General features: G+C 38.9%; 3 protein-coding genes across 4 annotated transcripts; all 3 read left to right on the forward strand.

Moving 5' to 3' along the window:
* Positions 1-5,392: 5,392 nt before the first annotated feature.
* Positions 5,393-11,575, forward strand: LOC138618727 (transmembrane protease serine 9-like). The gene is made up of 11 exons (XM_069694640.1): positions 5,393-5,477; positions 5,563-5,710; positions 5,820-5,955; positions 6,128-6,394; positions 6,484-6,640; positions 9,806-9,837; positions 10,222-10,300; positions 10,383-10,530; positions 10,618-10,747; positions 10,982-11,236; positions 11,336-11,575. The coding sequence occupies exons 1-11, from the start codon at positions 5,417-5,419 to the stop codon at positions 11,486-11,488; spliced, it is 1,566 nt and encodes a 521-aa protein (XP_069550741.1). The 5' UTR covers positions 5,393-5,416; the 3' UTR covers positions 11,489-11,575.
* Positions 11,576-13,505: 1,930 nt separating this feature from the next.
* LOC138618711 (mast cell protease 1A-like) lies at positions 13,506-16,211 on the forward strand. The gene is made up of 5 exons (XM_069694625.1): positions 13,506-13,583; positions 13,763-13,916; positions 14,280-14,409; positions 14,570-14,824; positions 14,923-16,211. The coding sequence occupies exons 1-5, from the start codon at positions 13,523-13,525 to the stop codon at positions 15,073-15,075; spliced, it is 753 nt and encodes a 250-aa protein (XP_069550726.1). The 5' UTR covers positions 13,506-13,522; the 3' UTR covers positions 15,076-16,211.
* A 60-nt stretch (positions 16,212-16,271) lies between these two features.
* LOC138618862 (spindlin-1) lies at positions 16,272-21,623 on the forward strand. 2 transcript variants are annotated; one of them, XM_069694884.1, is made up of 5 exons: positions 16,272-16,336; positions 17,105-17,148; positions 18,479-18,726; positions 18,892-19,125; positions 19,711-21,623. In XM_069694884.1, the coding sequence occupies exons 2-5, from the start codon at positions 17,129-17,131 to the stop codon at positions 19,914-19,916; spliced, it is 708 nt and encodes a 235-aa protein (XP_069550985.1). In that variant the 5' UTR covers positions 16,272-16,336; positions 17,105-17,128; the 3' UTR covers positions 19,917-21,623. The 2 variants fall into 2 exon arrangements, with proteins under 2 accessions (XP_069550985.1, XP_069550986.1); XM_069694885.1 differs by lacking the exon at positions 16,272-16,336 and adding an exon at positions 16,347-16,544 and having other exon boundaries at positions 17,107-17,148.
* The last annotated feature ends 204 nt before the right edge of the window (positions 21,624-21,827 follow it).

A 21,827-nucleotide genomic window follows, 5' to 3' on the forward strand; every position in this document is an offset into this window, starting at 1 on the left:
TAATAAATAAAATAATAATAATTCGATTTCTCTAGTCAGCAACTATGTGTGGTTTCTTCAGTCTTCTATATCTGCTGTATTCAGATTTAAACGTCTTTATTAACAGTTCTTTAACCTCAATGGGTTCTTCTGAACATGAATTGTCCTGAACATAAATGGAACATTGAAGAACACGAACTGTTCTTCTGAACATGGCTTCTCTTGCCTACTCCTTGCTGCGAGAGACCTGGCAGCGCTTCCTCTCGCATAGCATCCCTGGTATTTTGCATACTCCTCAGCATGTCTAGTTGTGTAATGACGTTTCAAATTGTATTCCTTGTGCACCGCAACTTTCTCTGTGCAAATAAGACACGTCGGGGTGCCCCTGTGCTCAACAAAGAAATATTGCATCTCCCACTTTTCCTGGAATTGTCTGTGCTCATCACCAACCTTTCTCTTCACTGCAGGCTTTGAAAAAGACATGTTTGGGGCTGTGGAATATATTTTAATTCCACTTGGTGTCACTGTCGTGTTTATGACATCATATAGAAATACATGTAGTGTTCATCGTGTGAGGCAATGCAATTAAAAAAATAATGTCCCCCCCCCCCCCAAATAACGGTGCGACCCTATAATTGGTCCGGGTTATCGGGGACTGTTATTGCCGACGGACAGGTGTCGGTATGTGACTGCAGACCACGTTAGGCTACACGATTTCCTTTCTTTTATCTCGCCGCGTACGCATCACTTTGATTTATTTTGTCAGAGAGAGACATATATACGTATAATGTCCCGCTGGGCAGCAACTTAAAAAACGTTTTCTTTGGAAGTGTTGTGAACGCAGCGCGCTGGGACGGATGTCCGCGTTTGCCGGATAGAAACGAGGCAGCCAGCCAGGCACGGAAGAAAACTCTCCACGGCAAAGCTGCTGTAACTTTCAGTCATTGAGAAATGTTTCTCTGCCTGCATCAAGCCCGGTCGATGTCCCGCCCCCGAGAGCCATATACCCCACCGTGATTGGTAGGTTCGTTCAGCTCCGCACACAACACTGGAAAGTGCCATTCATATAAAACTCGCGGGCCGCACTATCATTAAACTTTCATATTAAGGTGGGGGCCACAAAATATCGTCTCTTGCGGGCCGCGAGTTTGAGACCCCTGGGTTAGGTAGTTACTTTATTAATCCCCGAGGGGAAATTGTTTCGCTACAGCAGCATACAGAAGCAATAAGATAATAATAGAACAATAGAAAAGCAATAAAATAGCAGTAAAAATATAAAATATAAAATGCACAGTATATACAGTACAGTATATATCTATATATATATTATATACAAACAACCAAGAACACAGACAACAGTGTTATTGTTGTGTGATGGATTTTGCCAGAGGTGAGTTATTGTACAGTCTTATTACATTTATAACAGGCAACAGAGGTGGAAAAATCACTTACTTACCATTAGATATATATATATATATATATTGTTTTTAAACGATGTGTCTGTTGTACGTTGAAGACATTAGAGGTTTTACCAGTATCCAGCATCTGTTTGCAGCCAACAGTGCAGTTTTCTGTTTCCAGGGTCTCCACTGCTCATCAAGTAGTTTATCAAAACACTGCATCCTTGGACAGGTCACCATGCATTTTAATCCAACCAGATTTTATATTAAAAAAAATGTCAGCTGATTCCTAAATCGCCACGCGGGGTATTTAGGAAGAACTGGCCTTCCTGGGTCTCCTGGTACTGATCACTAATATATACAGGAGTGTTACCATCCTCAGCAGCCATGTTGGCAGGTCCTCTTCCTTCCTGGCCAGTGGCTACTAAAGTTGTGTCTACACCTTCGTGACACTTATTACCTTCACCAATATGCGTCCTGTTAGCTTCACAGTCACTTCCATCTCCATGTTTTGAACGAGTCTCCACGCATGGACTTTTATGAATTTAGAAAAGCGGCACTTTGCTAATGCTAAGTTACCAAATCATCGCGCACTGGCTGACAAGAAGTACATGTCAGGTCACGGGTTCAATGTGGCTCCATCCATTGGCCGAATCAGGTCACCTGTGTTGACTTTTTTTTTTTTTTTTTTTTTTTTAGTCTATAAATAGACAGTTTTTTAATCATGAGATTTATTCACTTTTAAAAATCAAGATTTTCGAATTATCTCATTAAAATCAAAAATTATAAACAAACCACAGAAATGTCTTGGGGGTGCTGCTGTAGCTACCATCGGGGTTGTTACAGCACCTGCAAGCTCCTACTCAAGGTAAAATATTTCATAACAACCAACACTGCTGGAAACAGGAAACAGCAAACCTACAAATGTATGTATATATATTGAAATCGTATTCCTTTTAAATTCATCCAACTAAACTTAATAGTATCTTAACAGTGAGACAAAGACAGGGGGCCTTCAAAAAACAAAATAAAACCACATAGCAAGACACATGAAACTTGAAGCAGACAGACAGGGGAAGTGTAGTTCAAGAAAGTGAAAACCACAAAACAACAACAAAGTCTCTATAAAGTGGTCAGCTGGCCTCTCGAAAGACATCACTTTGTTTGTACTCTAAGCAAAATGCATGCCATATACAAATTTCTGATGTTTCATTTTCTGACATCTCGGAAAATATTGGTACAATTTTTCAGTCAAAAAGATGAGCTTTTATAAAAGAAAAAAAAGATTAGCTTTTATAAAAGAAAAAAAAGATTAGCTTTTATAAAAGAAAAAAAGATTAGCGTTTTATAAAACTTTTATTTAAAAACATTTTCAATTCTGGCCCGTTATAACATCAAGAGACTGCACATGCTCAATTTCTGCATCTGCAGACTGTGGTGTCTGAGGTTCATCAAGATTGTCATGAAATTTAAAAGAACATATCTTTATCTTGTAGAATCAAAACCAAAGAACATTGGTGCTGTGTGTGTGTTTTTGCTTCACGTGTTTATCCTTGAGTTTATTTCATGGGGCTACATAAATAATACAATAAAATAATATAATATTTGGTCCAAACTAAATAAATAAAGTGAATGAAAGTGTCAGAGATGCTAAATAAAAGTACATTTAGAATTAAATGTAATAAATGAATATGACAAATATTGAATCCCTATTGTAAATTACATAAACTATGTCTGAGTAGAATATGATTTTTGTTGACTTTGACATAAGTAATATGTAATGCATGTGATGTCTGCCAATCTACTGATAAACTTACTTACTCTTACCCTTGTCAATCTAATCAACAAAAAGAAAGAAAGCAGTATGGATCAACAGCAACATCAAACTATAAGATCAAACACATATTTGCATTTTGCTAAACATAAGGGAAATGTTTTACATTTGTGAAGGTTTGTGGAGAATGTTTGCATTTTTCTTAACTACATATCAAAACCACACCAGTTAACCAAGTAGTTTTTAAGGAAGCAAGCTGTAATAATATTCTATCATACTACGATGCACTTAGATGCCTGTATCAAATAATTTAGTTGACTGATTTTTTTGATTGGGAAATCTGCAAACAACTGGAAAGATAGATAAAAGACAATTACTGGTTGCAAAGGTTGCTAAACAAACTGTGGTGTGCAAGAGGTCGACTTGACTCCCCAAACAGCAGGTTGAGTTTGCTGAATATGTAAAACGTGCTCTGCACAACTTTCTATCACATGCTCTGGAACAAGTAGTAAAGTTATAAAATTTTATTCTTATATAACTTCGACTTTATTAATCCCACAGTGGGGAAATTTAGTCATCACAGCAGCATAGAAACACAAAAAAGGTGCACACAGTAAGAACAAATTTACAAATACGTATACATAAAATAAGATAGATAAAAATAATTATTTTAGACAAAAAGTGAAAATAAGATCAATGAATAAATAATTACACACACACACACACACACACACACACACACACACACACACACACACACACACACACACACACACACACACACACACACACACACACACACACACACAGACTATATACACAAAAACAAATACAATTAAATTAAAATAAATAAATACAGCTTGGGATGAATGGAAAGTGTCAGGTGCTATGAAATGAAATGAACAGTCCAAAGTTATTTTATGGTGGTGTTGAATAGTCGGACAGCCGTGTGAACAAACGACCTGCGGTCTGCCACTGGAGGGACTGCTTAAAGCTCCTACAGTCTCACGGAGGGGGTGAGAGGTGTTGCTATACTCCATACCTGACTTGTTTCTTTTAATTTATATCTTCATTTTAACTCTTAAAGTGAAATCATAAATGGCAAAAAGGCGCAGAACAAACCGAAGGCATAACAATAAAGGTCCTCTTCAGCAAAGCCTTTGTAACCTCTTCTCTTCCAGTAATCTTTTATTCACCAAGATATGATTTAAATAATTCTGTCAATCATTATTTACACAGGAACAGTACTGTCGTTTTATACATCCACAGTTCCCAGAGGGTTGAATGACATATTGACATACAGGATAAAGGAGTGCAAACACCCATCTTATAAGAATACTGCACCTGGGAAGGACACCCTGCTCCTTACTGTCAGCAGATATCTACAAATCTTCAGAGTCCCAGGTGACATCAGGCTTCTATGTGAATTGAAATAAAAGAAAGTCTTATTTCCAGGGAGGGAAACATAGGACACACAGGACAATATGATTCATTGAAACAAAAAACAATGATACTACTAACAATAGCAATAATTAATGTCCATCATATATATATATATATATATATATATATGCATAAAACTTGCATTATTTGCAGTAGTTTGTACAGTAGTACGATGCTTAAAAAGTGAGGAGAACCAACATGGTCCAAAATGACCTTTGCAGCAGCCTATCCAGTCAGAGAGATTACATCATTTGCGTACATGTTCCACAATAGTTACGAGAAATGACACGCTGAGTCATGATGCTCACTTTGAAAATTAGTCACAGAAACCACAGGTTTAAATGTTGCTTTTCTCAGTCATATCTGTGAGACTAATTTAAACATTGACTGACAGGTGCAACATTGCGGGAACAGAAGCTCTCAAACAGGCCAAACGTCACAGTTAAGTCATGGGAATGGTTTTATTTTTCACTTTTTAAAGTCTAAAAGAAATAAAGAGGAAAAAGTGCTATTATGTAGGAGGGAAACATTGAATAATCAAACAGGCTGAGTTATGAACTCTTCACCGTCTGATCACGTATCACATGAACTTAAGGCGCTTCATGCATCTCAGGCAGCAGAACCACAGGCATTATATTTCCTGTAAAAGTGGCGACTGCTGCATGAGACCTCGTCTCTTTACTGACCACACGCACTCAGAATTTTAAAACAATGAACGATGCGGATAAACAAGTCAAGGTGAAGTAGTTTAAAACCCACAGGCTGCATATAAGGGGTCAACTCGACTCCTCAAAGATTACAGGCTGAGTTTCTTGTCGACATGAAGTGCGCTCTGCTCAACCTTGTGCTTTTCTATGTTCTGACATGTCTCAGACAAAATGGTAAGATTTCAAAAAATATATAATTATTACTCTGAGTTAAAAATATGAAACATTAATTCATCCTTCTGTCCTCTTATTTTTGCAGCTCATGGGAGTGAAATCATTAAAGGTAAAAAGGTCCCGGACAACATGATGCTCTATATGGCCTCGGTGCAAAACAAAGGAGGTCATGTATGTGGAGGATTTCTTGTCAGTGAAGACTTTGTGCTCACCGCTGCACACTGTGACAGTCAGTAAGTTTATAAGCTGTGTGTCAATTGAAATTTTATTCACTTTCTCATCAGATTTACTAACTTTGATCTTAATAAAATACTGATTACCACTTCATGATCACTCATTCAGGAATCCTACAAGTGTTGTTCTCGGAGCCCACAATCTGAAGAAGATTAAAGATGACACAATGAGATACACTGTAAAGAAATGCAAGTACTCAAATTTTGACAGTGCTCGAAATGGTGATGACATCATGCTCCTCAAAGTAAGTATGTATTATTTAAACTAACTGTCCATAAGGATCACATGTATTTTAATTATTTACATTGTTTAGGACAAATGTTTTTAAACTTGAGGTCAGATGGAAAATAAAGAAGTGTATCAGAGTCAGTATCTGCTGGTTTTCAATTTTCAATTTGTGATTTCCTGTATTGTAGCTTTCTAGGAAAGCCCGACTGGACAACAGAGTGCAACCGATTCAACTGCCAAAGACAGATTTTAAAGTGAAAAACGGAGCAAAGTGCCGTGTTGCTGGATGGGGTTTCACAAAAACTGGTGGAAAAGTTGTTGATGGGCTTGAAGTGACAGATGTGCGTGTTGTTGGCCTGGAGGACTGTAAAAATGAATGGAAAACGATCAAATTTGACCTTCCAAACAATGTTACCTGTGCAGGTGGATATGGCACGGACAAAGGGTTCTGTCAGGTAGGTTTCTGACTTTTCACAGAAGTTATCATCTGGTTTCTATCGTCTTAAGTAATGGATGAACAAATAAAGCCTCCTTCTTTTCACAGGGTGATTCTGGTGGTCCTCTGGTGTGTGGCGGGGTCGCAGCTGGTATTGTGTCTTTCAACATGCAGAGAAACTGTGACTACCCAAATGTACCCAACGTCTATACAGATACATCAAAATACCTGCACTGGATCAAAAATATTCTCAAGAAGAAAAAATGTTAAATATATGACAGCACAGCACACCTTCCTTTTATTGCAGAAGTATTTCTTCAAATGTTAGCTCTTTATTGGAAAGGCAAAATAAAAGTCCAACTTCAAATACTGTTTTGTTGCCTGTTGTTTCAGTTTCATCAGAACATGGAAACAATTTTAAGTTAGAGTAAGAAATGAAAGGTCCTATAAAAAAAATAAAAAAAATAAAATAAAAAAAATCCCCTCGGGGATTAATAAAGTAACTACCTAACCTAACCTAACCTATTTCTAACATGATAGTCACAAAACCTTTTATTGTAAGTTTGATGTATATGTGATTGTTGGTTGCACAGAGCACTGAAAAGTTTACTACACAACTTTTCTCATTTCTACAGATGGTGCACAGAATAAAAGTAAAGTTATTAATATTCTAATGCAAAACAAATGTGAAATCAGAAATACAGTATTTCAGATGGAGTTTGTTGTTTTGACTTCGACATAAATGCTAAATGTATAACAACTGTTTGTGTTTATGCATGTTTGCCTGCATGTGCTGCAGCTATATTTCTCGATGTACATATGGTTATGTTTGGCTAAAGTCAGACACTTCACTTGATAAAATTTGTATGACACTTAAACATATTTTGGTCAGTTAGTACAGTGACATGTATTGCTTGACTGTTAGCTGTCCTTTATTGAAAAACAAAATGTAACGTGAACATTAGGTTCATAACTGTGACTGCGAGAACACTGTTGCTCAAACCTGAACCTAGTTTCTGAGGTTCATCTACTTTGTCACAGAATTTAAAGACATGCTTCTGTGGGCTGTTTTGAGTACATCCACACCAAAGAATATTGGTGTTTCTTTTATGTTCTTCATTTATAAAACTCATCTGACACTTCCTGTGGCAGAGTAGTATCCAGGAGACGAGGGGGTCCAAAAAGAGCTTTGGAAAGCTGAGAGATAGAAAGAAATTGTATGTTGGCTGCTCTGTCACTGCACTTTTGAGTTTTAAACATTCACTTTCTTATCTGTTGTCTAAGCTTGCCCCAGGCAAGAGAGTGCAAGTAATTTGTATTCCAAGAAGTGAAGTTAAAAGCATTAGAGATCCATAAAGACACGAGGTGGTGAAGGGTGATAGGATTTGTGTAACAGATGGCATGGATGTCACAGTCAGTGTTTAGGTTTCATTGACTTTTTAGCACTGCAGTTGGCAAAAATATATTGACAGTTTCATGAAACAGCTCAACTGTTGGAGTAGCACCAGCTAATGATCCAAAAACTCTTACTCTGGCCTTCTCTGCTGGGTAATGAGGTGCAAACAGCAACAGCTTCATTCATGTGCAGTATATTTAAATGCACATTTATTTTTACCAGGTTTCCGAGGGAAAAAAACATACACAAAACATACAAAACATAATTCAACAGATGTCAACTTGAGTCTATGTGTGTTTGTGTGCTTTCCTGTTTGTACTAAACAAGGCTGCAGAGCACTAAAGCGTAAATGTAATTCTGATCACAAGAGGTTTCTGTGGTTCATCTGCACATTTCAAAGAAATGTGTCAAGGCTGAGTCAAGTGCTTCCACTCCAAATAATCTTAGTTTTGCATCTGCGCTTTTTACTGGTTAGATCAAAGCAAGTGAAGTTCTTTTGATGTGAGTGAGTTGTATTCACTAAAGGGGAGACAAGAAGATCCACAAAGTAAACAAATAAAACTAATCATATTATATTATACTAATCACATTGTTTGTTTCATCCTGTTGCACCACCAGATTTACAAGCAGAACAGTGCTTCCCAGTTCTCACGACATAAGAAAGAGAACAGTATACGTACTGTACATAGTAGTGTACAAATCTCCAAGATGTAATCCACAAGCTACACAATAAAGAAGTGTGAGGGTGAGTTGGGACTGACCATATCTAAGGAAGATGGGAAAGAAACTACATGATGAACGTCATAATCATCAACTCCAGGTCTTCTCATTGAGGGAAATGAGAAGCCTTCTGTTACACCCCATATTTGTTGGATCCAAAGTTTATCTCTGCCATGATATTTATAATGCATTTCAAACAAACTATAATGCTAACCAACACAGGAAAGTGAACATGACTGCTCAGAGAGCAGCGGTCCTCACCGTAAAGGAAAAACTGTAATCTTTGCGAATGGTGCTGCCTCCGCCTTCTTACCGCTGAGGATATTTGCCACGGTGCCATTCAACGAATTACTCAATGTAGCTATTGCACCTGCAACTGATGTTACACAAACACATGTCAACGTCACAGTTATAGCAATTAGTTGTTTCAAACAATACAAGGCCAGAGAACATTTCTGGTGCACATGTCCATATGTGTTGGCAAATTTGCCTTAAAAACAGTATTTTTTTTCAAGGCAGGCATTTTGGCTTGATTTAAGTACAGGTTAAATTATTAATAGCTCAGTTCCATTAAATATCACAGCAAGCCATGACACTGATCTCGCAAGATTCGCCGAGTGGAACGCAGCAATCATTATTACACCTAATCCTGCGGTGGCCTGTCAAAATGTCTGCTGTGAAACACCACCACTTTGATTTTCTGCTTCATTTCAGATCCAACAAAAGATAATTTGATGTGATTAAATATTAAAAAAGACAGGAAGATCCACCAAAGATTGAAATATGCAGAAGTGGGGCTATGTCAATGCAGGTACATCAGAAAAAAATGAATAAGAGGCCTCATAATCAACTGTAAGCGAGACTGCAGGCTGATATTATGGTGCTGTGTGTTCTCCCTTCATTTAGTTCGACTGTTTTTGTTTACTTACCTGTTGTTGGGTTTTTTTTGTTTTAGTTTTGTCATTTCTTGTTTTACTGGTTTGACACACCCTGAAGTAGTGCACTTTTTAATCATTATGATACAATGGGCCTCTAATAACTTTTATTGCAGGTTGAAAAGCTGAAAAGAAACTGGTCAAGGTATGTAAGGTAATTTTAGTTTTGCAAATTATTAATGGTTATCTCCAACTCATTTTTTAAAGTGCTATATCTACAGGAACAGTGCTGACTGGCATTATTTTTTGGTGTGTGTTTCATTAGTTAATTTTAGTCCTATATGGTCTAAAATTGGCTGGGAGTTCACTCACTCTTGATAGTGTGTTCGAACATACAGCATTGTGTTTCTATTTAGTTTGGATTTCTTTTGTCATTCAGGTAGCACCCTCCCAATGGCCCAACAGTGGGTGGTTGGCTCTTTTGGCCCTGACTTCTCTCCGAGTTGTATCATAAATGGCCAGTTATGGCAGTTTCCCGACACTGACTTTCTTTATTGAAACCTCTGTCTCATTTCAGAGGTTAATCCCTTGTTCATTGAGGACTTACAATTAGAAGTGTAATTAACACAAATCGTAAAATGAACATGTTTCATGAAATGAAAAAGGAAGCATCTGTCAATCTTGCAGGGAGTGATAAAATCATCTCATACTGATAACATAACATATGTGCATCTAACTAATGACAGTTTAATACACACCGCAAACATGCAAGGATGTGGTTTGAAGTCAAAATGAGACAGATGATTATCATAGCCACCAAAGCAAACTGCTATATAAAAGACTCAAAGAAAACAGGTTCACTGTCTCGCTGGCATCATGCACGGGCTGCACAAGTTTCTGCTTCTCCACATTCTGACATGTCTGGGACGAATCGGTAAGAATTCAGAATCTGACTATTATTATCCAACCATTTAATGGGACATTAACCTACTTTGGACTTTTACTTGTCTTTGCAGCACATGGAAGTCACATCATAGGTGGGTCAAAGGCCGTGGAGAACACAATGTTGTACATGGCCTCGGTGCAGAACAACATTGGTCATGTCTGTGGAGGATTTCTCATTACTGACGAGTTTGTGGTCACTGCTGCACACTGTATACATGAGTGAGTTATCAGTCTTACTATTTCTATTCATGTCATACAAAATAAATTTTTGAAAAATTACAGATAACCTCCCAATTATTAATTCAGCAAACCGACACATGTTGTCCTCGGCACCCACAACCTCAAGACCCAGCATGACATAATAAACATCGAAAAGCGTTTCAAGCCCAAATCTTATGCGAACGTTGGCCTGGGTAATGATATCATGCTCCTGAAAGTAAGTACATATTCATGCAAGCAACAATCTTATGTGATAAAATGTTGTGGTCTAGTTATATTAATTCCATTGTAGTATTATTTTGTGGTGGGCTATGATGTATCAGTGGCATTGTAACTTAACAAAATCAAATTATAAATGTCCTGCCACACCTATGTTGCAGTATGATAAATAAAAAAGAACGAAGGCATCGCTGGCTTTTAATGTTTATTTTCTGATTTCATGTGTCTCCAGCTGTCTAAAAAAGCTAAACTGGGGAGCAAAATACAAACAATTCAACTTCCAGCTGCTGAAATGAACACCAAGGAAAACGAGACGTGCAGTGTGGCTGGATGGGGAAAAACTAGGACTCATGGTAGCCCTGTTGATGACCTGAGAGTGGTGCATGTGTCTGTCATCAACAAAGAACTCTGTACCAGCAAATGGAATGGTCTTCCTAACAATGTTATCTGTGCAGGTGGCTATCCAGCAAATAAAGGATTCTGTCAGGTACGTTTCATCTGTTTGTAGAAAGTGTTGCTTAATGTATATAAATGATACAAACATGTTAAATGTAGAATAACAAAATACGATTCCTTCTTCTTGCAGGGTGACTCTGGTGGTCCTCTGGTGTGCAACGACGTAGCTGTTGGTATCGTGTCTTTCAACAGGCTCTCCAACTGTGACTACCCAGATTTTCCCAACATCTATACCGACATCTCAAAATACCTTCCCTGGATCAAAAGTACTATCAAAGGCTAAAAACCTTGTTCAAAGCTTTTCTTTTGCATAATCGTGATATGGAAGTATGCTGATGTGTCTAACTGCAATGTCAGTGTGAGCAAAATTTGAAATAAAAATGTATTTCACATACCCTGTCTAATTTTATTCTTTTGATCAGAAGACAAAAAACAACAGCATAGAGAATGATTATGTCTCAGGTGAAGGCTCGGTGAGTTCTAGTGAACTGGATTGTCCAGTTATATGGTATCGCCATCATCATTTTAACAATTGCAACATTTCTACAAGACTCAAGGGACATATTTGGTGCCAGTGCACCAGAGGGGGAGCCATATATACTTACATTCAAACAGAACAAAGGGTCACAATAAAAAATAGGAGCTAATCACAGGGTACTGCAATAACTAAATAATATACTATTTATAGATAGCGTTAGTTCAGGCAGGCCATGAAGTCGAGCTTGGTTCTCTTGACGGATCAACAGATGATCTCGAGACCGGGAATCAGCTGACACTCAGCTGATTCCCCGCTATGCATTCATTGGCAAATTTCAAACAGGGGGCCTTACTGAAGCTGCTTCAGTCTGCCGACCCTTTCTGCTTCCTCTGCAAACCGCTTTGCAACCCACTGCCACAGTTGCAAAAATGAACTTGATAACGAATCTAAATTAAATAAACATAACCAAACGAAAAAGATTAAAAATACACAAATCTCAATTAAACCAATTGCATGTTAAAAAAAATCATAGTAAATAGTACCCAACAGAAAGTTGGATATTCAACAGTGTGTTGCTGAAATGGAAGAACGTGGAAAGAGCAGAGTCAGCAGGAGCTGGTAGAAGGTAGCCTCACTGTATATCCATCAGTGCTAATCATTTGTAGATTATTACTTATTGTGGCTAAATAATACTTGTAAACAATTGGAGAATGAGGTCCAAAAGAACCAAAAACTATTGAAAGATAAAGAGAATCCCAGTGTCCTATATACTAAATGCAAAAGTGTGAATAAATGGTGAATGACATGAAGGAAGACGAGTGATGATATGTTAATGTGGCACACTTGTGTTAAACCTGTTACTGTCTGTTCATTATAATGAATGTGCTTCAGGCTGCTGTGGCACCAGTTGCTTAAAAAAAAACAAGATTAAAAATGATCATATATTTATTATGTGGCTAAGAGGTCAACATTTTTTTTTAAAAGATGGAGGGGTCCAGACACCACAAGAAGACAGACTGAGTGTCCTGCAAACATCTGCACACATTTCTGCTTTATTAGCCCCTTATTGCCAAATGTATAATGTAATCTCTCTAAGGTCTACAAATTCTACACTGACTAAATCTAACTTAGTTTGTGCTTGCTCAACACAAACTCAAAAGGCCTTTGTTTCTCACTGAGTGTACTTCATACTCATGTAAAACTGCATTACATTACAAGCACACTAATCAAAGTTTGACACTATTTTAATGAAGAATTGAAAAAAACCCTCACTTTTAATCTCACACAGCTGAGGAACTCAGCTGCATGTTAAAGCAGAATTACTCTGAGGCTGAGGAAAAGAATGTGGTTTTGCATAATGCAACGTGTCGCGCAAAACTACATTCTTTCTTAACAATAATCATTTTAACAGAACGGTGAGGAAACCAGAGAGAAAAGAGGAAGGTGAAATAGTTCTCAATACTTTGCTAAATTTAGATCTAAGCAAGAATGCCTTAGACAATTTGGACTTTATCCAAAATGTTAATATTTGTTGAAAAAGTGTACAACTTTCAGTTGATTGCAGGACATGATTTGGGGCAACACGTAGTGTAAGACAACCTGAACTTCCTGAGCATTGTGCGCCTCTTTCTAAAAATCTTTAAAGCCAATAATAAAGTCCACCACAGTCTTGTATCGATTGTGAAAACCTGTTTTAAAAATCTAAAACCAAGTCTTTTGCAATCTCAACGACAACTCTGCAAATGAAACCAATATTACGTTACACTGGGGCAATAAAGACCACAAAATAAGCAACAGGTTTTCCTTCGCCAACATGTATAAACCGAAGAGAAAAACGTAATGATTTCATTGGAGACCATGGCAGTCAGCCTCCTACTTCTGCTGTTCTTTGTCCTCAGTAGTAAGCTTTGCTGTGATAACAAACTTAAAAGCAGCCAAATAGCCAGCATTATTTCCTTTGTAATGTCTTTTTTTAATATGTAATACGATTTTTTTTTTTTTTTTTTACACTACATTTGCTGACAGCGCAATATTAACTTTGATTAACACAAGTAAACAATGCTGTATTTTGTGTTTTAGGGGCTGATGGTTCTCGTATTGTTGGAGGCAGAGATGCTGCCCCACATTCGCGCCCGTACATGGCCTCGCTGCAAATCCGAGGTCGCCATAGCTGTGGAGGGGCACTGGTGAAAGAGGACTTCGTGGTCACAGCCGCACATTGTGCGATACCAATGTGAGAATTCAATGTTTTCTTTGGTCGCCATAAATAATGTGTAGAAAAGCTAGGAATTTGAAATTGTTTTAAAGCTTGATAAAGAAAAAGAAAAAAAAAGTCTTCTGGAATCTAATTCTGAAAGAAAAAGTCTTAAAGTTTGCAAAAACATCAAGGTCCAGTTGTCTTGTACAAAAACAGGTAACTTACTTAAAAAAAAAAAGACAGTTTCAAGTCTCTGCAAGTTAACGGTTGTACTAAACTGACATGAATGGAGACACTGGATTTGAATACGGGCTATTGATGTAAAAACGTTAGTTTTGAAAGACACACCGAGAGCAATGGATGGCTTAATCTTAAAATCATATGTAATGCTATTTCTAGACGGTACAAGGTTGTGCTTGGAGCAGATTCGCTGACAGGTGACAAGAAAACAAAGCAGACGTTCCGTGCTATCAGATCGATTCCACATCCAAACTATGATGGACATAAGAATGACATCATGCTCCTACAGGTGAGGACAATTTTAACTGGTGCACTGTTCAGATAATAATATGACAAGTCTCGCATCATTATTATTTTATACTCCGCACAAAATCATAAAACATTATGGTAATATCGCACAGATTCTAACACCATCAGCATTTATTTTTGAACCATTAATCTCCTCTCAGCTTGATCGCAGGGCCAAACTGACTGAAGCCGTGCAGGTGATCTCTCTGAAAAATGGCACACTGAGATCAAAGAGTCAGTGCCTTACAGCTGGCTGGGGTGATATAGGCGATAACAACACCTTAGCAAACAGGCTTCAGGAAGTCAACGTCACTATCCTGTCACATGGGACATGTCGAATGAGATGGGGAAAAGTTCCCATCACCAGAACGATGGTTTGTGCCACAGCGGCCCGCTTCTTTCAAGGCTTCTGCTCAGTAAGAAAATACATTGGTGGCAGGCAATGTTGAGTATGTGAGTATGGTGTGTTTTAAAGTCCACCTACTACATGTGCCTTGCATCTTTTCTCCTCAAGGGGGATTCAGGTGGTCCGTTGGTGTGTGATGGAGTTGCAGCGGGCATTGTCTCCTTTTCTGGACAGCGATGTGGAGACCCCAAGACCCCTGATGTGTACACACGCATATCGTCCTTCAGTGATTGGATTAGAAGCGTCTTAAACAACAATTAGGCCCAAATTATAACATGTCAGCATGCTTGACAGGATTGTAGTGCTGTGTTTGTTTAGACAAGGTGGTAAATAATGTTATTTGTCACTCTGCACTCATTAACATGCATTTTTGTTGTACAGTATGCTGTCCAGATGGGTTGGACAAAACTAAAAGTGTATACTGAGCTGAATGGAATAAATATACCTAAAATGATTAATAAAATAATTAATTTGGTGGTCATCAGCTTTGGAAATAATTGAAGAAACTAATGTGCCCCTGCTGTTTCATTACATAAACTATAAAGATGGCATCTGAGCAGGCAAGGCATTCAGCTGAACTACAAGTCAAGCCTGAATATATGCAGTGTGTTTAGCACACTGGGTGCTATTGCAGGTATTTATAGACTCCAACTTGAAGGCTGCAGCTGTTAGAATTATGTAGATTCAGGTGAATAAGGTGCATAAGTGGGACAATCTATGAAGGCAACAGTCTCCAGCCCATATCCTCAAGTATTTGGACACATTCATTCACCCTGAATAGATGTGTGGTGAATGTGACCAGCTTTCCTGCAAATTTATTGATTCATTTAATATTTCAAGATAATTCAAACCATTCATAATTTTTGTTTGCTACGCTTGCAGGTTAAAATTGTGCAGATTATTTCAAAGGTTTTAATTTAAGTGATTAAAATGTAGCAAAAATACTTCATAAAGATTTAAAAAAAAAAAAAAATGTACTTTTGTTTTGGATATGAGATATAATCAATCAAGTATTTTAGAGTTTTGTCAGTTTATTTATTTATTTTTTTGAAACCTTGCAAATAATTCTCTCAGCGAAACGTTGAAGTAAGAGTGAACGCGGTCCGCCTCTTTAATAACAAACAACTTGCGTCACCTCACTTTACCTCATTTCGTACCTTTTCGTTTATTTCGTGCGCACTAATAAACGTTGTCATTTCGCCTTCGCGTCGGCTGTCAAAACTCCCACTAAATTCCCGCTATTCACTGCGCGCGCGCTCACCCGTCTGGTCTCGCGGTCGCGGCAGCCGTAAGGCCTGCTGGGAACTCGAGTCCTCCGCGCCTCCGTCTCCCGTCTCCCATTTTTCCACAGGTTTCGCGAGATTTACACGGGTGGCGGCGGCGGGTTGGTTGGTTGGTGTGTGGTGTGTGCGTACGCGCGCGCGCGTGTGTGCGCGCGTGTGTGTGGGGTGTAGGGGGGGGTGGGGGGCAACATTTCTCTGCCGGGGCGAACTGAACAATACTGACATGAAATCTGCGTAAAGGTAATGGCAATATGTTCCACGTGGGGAATAAGGCTGTGAACACCCGGTGGCTGCTGGTGTTTGTAAACCGCTGTCGGGGACACCGGGGAGCGGATGTAGCTATCCGCCTCCACTCGTACCTTCACTAACATCTGCATTGAGGTTAGACTGACGAGTGTTGCCGATTTACTCCACGGCGAGAGGTGTTGGATTTAGTCCAAGGGACAGGTGGGCCACGCCGCGACTCGTCGCGTAGTTTATTGTGCATGTTTGGAAGTCCTTTTTGCACTTTAACACGTTTACCGGCTAACGTTACATGCTGTCACATACGGTGAAATGGCAGATTTTTTTTTTTTTAATTATTTTTTTTGGGGGGGGTGGGGGGTGGGGGGAGGGGAGAGGAGAGGAGGAGGGAGTTGTTGTCTGGCGGACAGATTTTTTTTTTTATTATTATTTTTTTTTACTGACTTTTGTAACCCTATACCGAGGCGAGACTTGCTATGAGCTAACTAAATGTGCCTTAGTACGCCGTGTTATGACAGCCAGTGACCTCCATGGCTGTGGAGTCTCGGTAAATGCCCAGGAAGTTATTGCATCAAGCAAAACCATTGGCTGTTGGAGTTGTCAGTCCCTGCTGAGCAGACTGCAGCCCAAGCACAGCCTTTTTTCTTCTTTTTTTTCCAGCTGAAGGAGGCCTCCCCTGTGTTGTAGCATACTGCACGTGTATTTGACAGTGTGGCAGCCGTCACGCTGGCTCACATATTAACTATATTGTCTTTCTCTCACTTAGTTACCTTTGATTTTCTGGAGGCATGTCCAAGAAAAGGGGCAGGTATGTAGATCTAAAGCCACTGTGTACTACTGGTGGTAGCAATAATAATAATAATAATGTCACAAACAGCGTGAGACAAAGGGATTGAATCAGGTGTAAAACACTGGAATTAACAAATAACTAATGTTGGACTAAATGTGTGATGAAAAATCATACTAGTGATTCAGTAGTGCTGGAAGAAGTATTTGAGCCCTTGCCTTAAGTAAAGGTACGTTTACCACACTTTAAAAAATAAAAACTACTCCACTTCAAGTAAAAGTCCTGCTTTCAAAACTTTACTGAATTTAAAGCATGTAAAAAAAAAGAAGAAAAAGCATCCAAAGTAAATGTACACACAGTGCAGTAAATGTTCCCTGACAGTGTTTTTAGGATGAATATTACTGCTGCATTAATGTGTATTTTACTTCTGTAGATATTTAAGGTTGAGCTCATTTTACTACTTGGTATTCTGTTGGTCAATGCAGTCTACAGTATTTTATCAAAGTCTATAAAGTCACATTTGTAGTCTCACTGTCATGTGAGAACCACATGTCTCTTCCTGACAATACATTTTCCTGCTAATGAAAGAGGGTGTATTCATCCTAAGAAGTAGTAGAAGTTTCTCAACCCATAAAAGGAACATTTCAATCTGGAAATATATCAGAAAAATTACAATAGAAAATGACCAAATTTGGAGATAAATGGTTTGTAACTGGACAGGAAAGGTAGGAAAATGTGAAAAGTAACCAGTATCTAAAGCTGTCATACAAATGTAGTTCAGTTAGACAACTTGCATTTGAAATGTTTTATCACAGCAGAAGAAAATAGTTAGTTTGGTGTCTGGTCTCGGACCTCTTCGCGCCCCGTGTCTGAGAGTAAAGACGGCAGAACTGATGCAGGGCAACAGTGTGTCTCAACAGGTCGGGGAGAGATGGGACATTTTTGTAGCTTAAATAGACCGACAAACTGCAAGGGTGCGCATGTTAGATGATTATGGGTACGAGGCCCGTCACATGAACTAGCTCTCGCTGCATTGGCGTAAAGATTACAATATCGGCCTCCGGGACGCAGTGAAGTGAAAGAATAAACTTGCATAAAAAGGAAAACGATGTATTCATTTGTGCTTAAGTGCGGCGTTTGAGTAAATATACTTAGTTGCATTCCACCACTGTGATTCAGCTCCTTTTTAAAATAGCAAAATAAGTTTTGATGGTGGGAAAGTTGCAGATAGATCAGAAAAAAATAACATAAATTTCATCTTATAGCCTCTTTAAAGTGCATACTTTGTTTTAAACCTTAACCACAGACACACACACACACACACACATGCATATTCATCTTGTTTCACCAGGAAGCGGAGCAGTGGGGAGCTGAGTGACACAGTAACCCCGGACCCCAACTGCATTCTGGGAGTCCGCATTCAGCACAACTGGCGTGAAAAGGGCAACCAGAGCAAATGGAAAGGAACAGTACTTGACAGACTCAGTGTAAATCCCTCTCTCTTCATGGTGAAGTATGACGGCTTTGACTGCGTCTACGGCATCGAGTTGTTTAAGGACGAGCGAGTGTCCAACCTGCAAGTGTTGTCGGAAAAAGTTGGTGAGTAAGCGGCAGCTTTTTTTTTTTTTTTTTTTTTACAATCTGTTCAATTGCCAGTTTAGATCCTCAGACTTCAGTAGGATTGTAACGATGACAGCTGGGTGATATATTGTCAATCTTACTTTGCATTCGTATTGCGCATCATTTGTACTCGTCTCCCCACAGTAAACAACAAAATCAAGATACCTCCCGGAGCAGAAGAGCTGGTGGGCAAAGCTGTGGAGCATCTGTTCGAAAAGGAAGACGGAGAAAAGAACGAGTGGCGAGGCATGGTCCTCTCCAGAGCTCCAATCATGACCAACTGGTATTACATCACTTATGAGAAGGACCCCGTTCTTTACATGTATCAGTTGTGGGATGACTACGCTGACGGAGACCTCAGGATTCTGCCTGAAGCAGGTACTGCTTATTAGTGCATAACAGAGGCAGATTGATACTTGACAAAGATCTGTTAAGTCTCTGAAAATCTTGTCCCCAGGCTTATGAAATAAGATCAAGAGCGACCGTCATGCGTACGGAAATATTTTTTCCACATTGGAAGATCGTTCATTAAATTATTATTTTTTTTTTCCGTGGCTACCATGTGAATTCACCAGCAGTCACGGTGGTCAGTCTTCATCACAAGTCTGCATCAAGGGGTTTGACTCCCATTAGCAAAAAGGCATGTATAATGTAAACTGCCTGGAGTGAAAGTTGTCCTCAAAAGTGAAGTGTTTGGAGTGAAATACTCGCGTCAGGCATCACCAGTTGACATTTGTGGAGTGCAGCAAAGTAATGCGCACTGAGCAGAAGGAGGCAATAACTTTGGTTCTAATAACTGCTCACTAATTAACACGATGCACCGTTTCTTTAATCTGTACTGAAACCAAAGTATAAAAACGGATTTTTGTGGACACTTTGAGAGAGGCTGAGTTACTTTTAATATACGCTACGTGTTCGTTATCGGCTGTTTGAATGTTGTAACGATTCCCTCCTCTCTCCCAGAAAACAAGCACCTGTTGCCTGCAGACAGAAAGCCGGGAGAAGAGACGGAGAGCCTGGTGGGGAAACAAGTGGAATATGTTACTGACAAGGGTGTGAAGAGAACAGGTCTGGTCATCTACCAGGTCCCAGCCAAACCCTCTGTCTACTATATCAAATATGACGATGACTTTCATATCCATGTCTACGACCTTGTCAAAACCACCTAGAGATAGCGGACACTTTTATGTCACTCTCCAGCCTCCCTCCATCTGCTTCTCTTCCACTCATCGTTATAATCTGTCATTCAAAGGCGTGGCGGGGTTCGTGTAGCTGGCACGCTTTGTTGTTCAGAAGTCAGTGCAATTTCTTTTTTTTTTTGTATGCACAGCAGACCTGTAGCATCGCTATGCTTGGCTTATTTTCTGGAGAGTCTACTTATTTTATTGTTGCTGCTCTACTTTATATATATATATATATAACTTTAAGTTTGGACAGTCCAAAAGTGCACTGCACAACAGCGCCATAGTTGTTCCTGCATTTGCATTGTTGCCCGTAATTCTGTCCGTGAAGTGGTTCTCTTAATTAAACCCCAATGACGGAACAAAGCTGCTCAGAAAATCCTTTTATAGACTTTGGATTATCTACACGGCTAATAAGCATTTTACTAAAGGTTTGGAATAGAGGCTTTCCATTGAGGTATTTGTTGAATTGTTTGGATAAATAAGTGTTCTGTATTTATCCGACAATAATATCAGACGCTAAAGTTTTAGCACTGAACCAAATCAATGAAAGCAGCGATGTAAAATCATCTAAATGGGGCCCCTTTATTTTCAAAAGCCAAAATACTTCTGCACCTTTGCACTATATTTAGCACTGTAGCAGTCATAGCAATATGAATTGGCTACATACTTTGTGGGCATCTCCTCTTGTGACCTCGAGGGGAGATTCCTGCACTGGCACCGATTCCTCGTTTTAACAGCATGAAGAACATCAGTTCCTCCGTGCTCACAATGACGATGTTAAATTTGCATTTGAATTTGGTCCAACAAAAATCATAAAGTGCCTTGTGGCTTGTCATTTTTGCAATATTGTATATAGTTTCTCGAACTGTCCTCACTCTTAATGAATCTTCGCGTATGAAGGCTGCTATTTAGTTTCCGTTCTGATTGCGGCGCCACTGACAGCTTGAGGAAAGTTTTGCAACCTTCAGTTTGTATCCGTGATGTGTTTTGCTCTTAATGCAGTAATGACAATGTTCTTCAAATGTAACACGCATCATCACATTGTTGTATAATCTCACTGTTCATAATGTGGGGAGCACTTTATTGTATAAAGTTTACATACTTAGGTTACGGTACACTATAATAGTTTCCCTAAAATGCTTTTTTCCCATAAGAGCAAATGTGGCAGAATTATGCTTTAAATTACACGCATGACGGAAAAGAAAAAAGAAAAAAAAAACTATCTGCAGTACATCGGATGACAGTATTTAATCTGTAAAATTTGTGTAAAATGACTTGTAATGTTGTGTATCTCATCAAAACACCACCAGCTTCTAGTGAAGAAATTAATATACGTTAAATAAAAACTAAGTATTTAAAGATTATAATCCACTGAAATACCAACCACTAACTGGTTCTAGTCTTAATAACTTTGTCTTGTAGTCTTGCAAACAGGACATGTATGCTTTCAGTATAGACTTCATCCCAACTTTGTCACCGTGTTGCAGATTTGGTCATGGCCTTCTCAGCCTTTTGAAAGTCATTGTTAATCTTTTTTTTGTTGTTGTTGTTGTTGTTTTTGGCGGTCATAAATCTGCATGCATCATCTTAAACAGCGCCCGGAGGTTTTTAAAGTTCATTTTGACATGAAGAAGGGACGTGGGACAGAATCAGTGCTGTTTTCCTGCAGTCAGATTTAAAAAAAAAAAGAAGGGTTAACACTAAACATCACCGCATGTGGCGCTGTGCAGTGTTTCTGTGTTATGTTGTGTTTGCTCTTCTATACGCTTTAAATCACCACCTCCTGTTCTGAAGCTGTAGCGGAATCAACAGTGTCGTTCTTATTCGGTCATGAGTAATAAAGATTTTTGCACATTTGTTTGGTCTCGTTCTTTGAACACGCACGCTGTCCTGATC

Source organism: Brachyistius frenatus, unplaced genomic scaffold (assembly GCF_029030835.1).
Source record: "Brachyistius frenatus isolate BFR_SWC_R1_liver_20210118 unplaced genomic scaffold, ASM2903083v1 Contig_18, whole genome shotgun sequence".
Lineage (NCBI taxonomy): Eukaryota > Metazoa > Chordata > Actinopteri > Embiotocidae > Brachyistius > Brachyistius frenatus.

What these genes read in the sequence shown, in the direction of transcription:
- LOC138618727 (XM_069694640.1), top strand. Translation starts at nt 5,417, where the DNA reads ATGAAGTGCGCTCTGCTCAACCTTGTGCTTTTCTATGTTCTGACATGT. An exon ending in TATTCTCAAGAAGAAAAAAT is followed by an intron (nt 6,641 to 9,805) that starts GTTAAATATATG and finishes TTTGTCATTCAG; the next exon opens with GTAGCACCCTCCCAATGGCC. An exon ending in GCTGCACACTGTATACATGA is followed by an intron (nt 10,531 to 10,617) that starts GTGAGTTATCAG and finishes TTATTAATTCAG; the next exon opens with CAAACCGACACATGTTGTCC.
- LOC138618711 (XM_069694625.1), top strand. Translation starts at nt 13,523, where the DNA reads ATGATTTCATTGGAGACCATGGCAGTCAGCCTCCTACTTCTGCTGTTC. An exon ending in GCACATTGTGCGATACCAAT is followed by an intron (nt 13,917 to 14,279) that starts GTGAGAATTCAA and finishes TGCTATTTCTAG; the next exon opens with ACGGTACAAGGTTGTGCTTG. An exon ending in ATGACATCATGCTCCTACAG is followed by an intron (nt 14,410 to 14,569) that starts GTGAGGACAATT and finishes ATCTCCTCTCAG; the next exon opens with CTTGATCGCAGGGCCAAACT.
- LOC138618862 (XM_069694884.1), top strand. Translation starts at nt 17,129, where the DNA reads ATGTCCAAGAAAAGGGGCAG. An exon ending in AGTGTTGTCGGAAAAAGTTG is followed by an intron (nt 18,727 to 18,891) that starts GTGAGTAAGCGG and finishes GTCTCCCCACAG; the next exon opens with TAAACAACAAAATCAAGATA. An exon ending in CAGGATTCTGCCTGAAGCAG is followed by an intron (nt 19,126 to 19,710) that starts GTACTGCTTATT and finishes CCTCTCTCCCAG; the next exon opens with AAAACAAGCACCTGTTGCCT.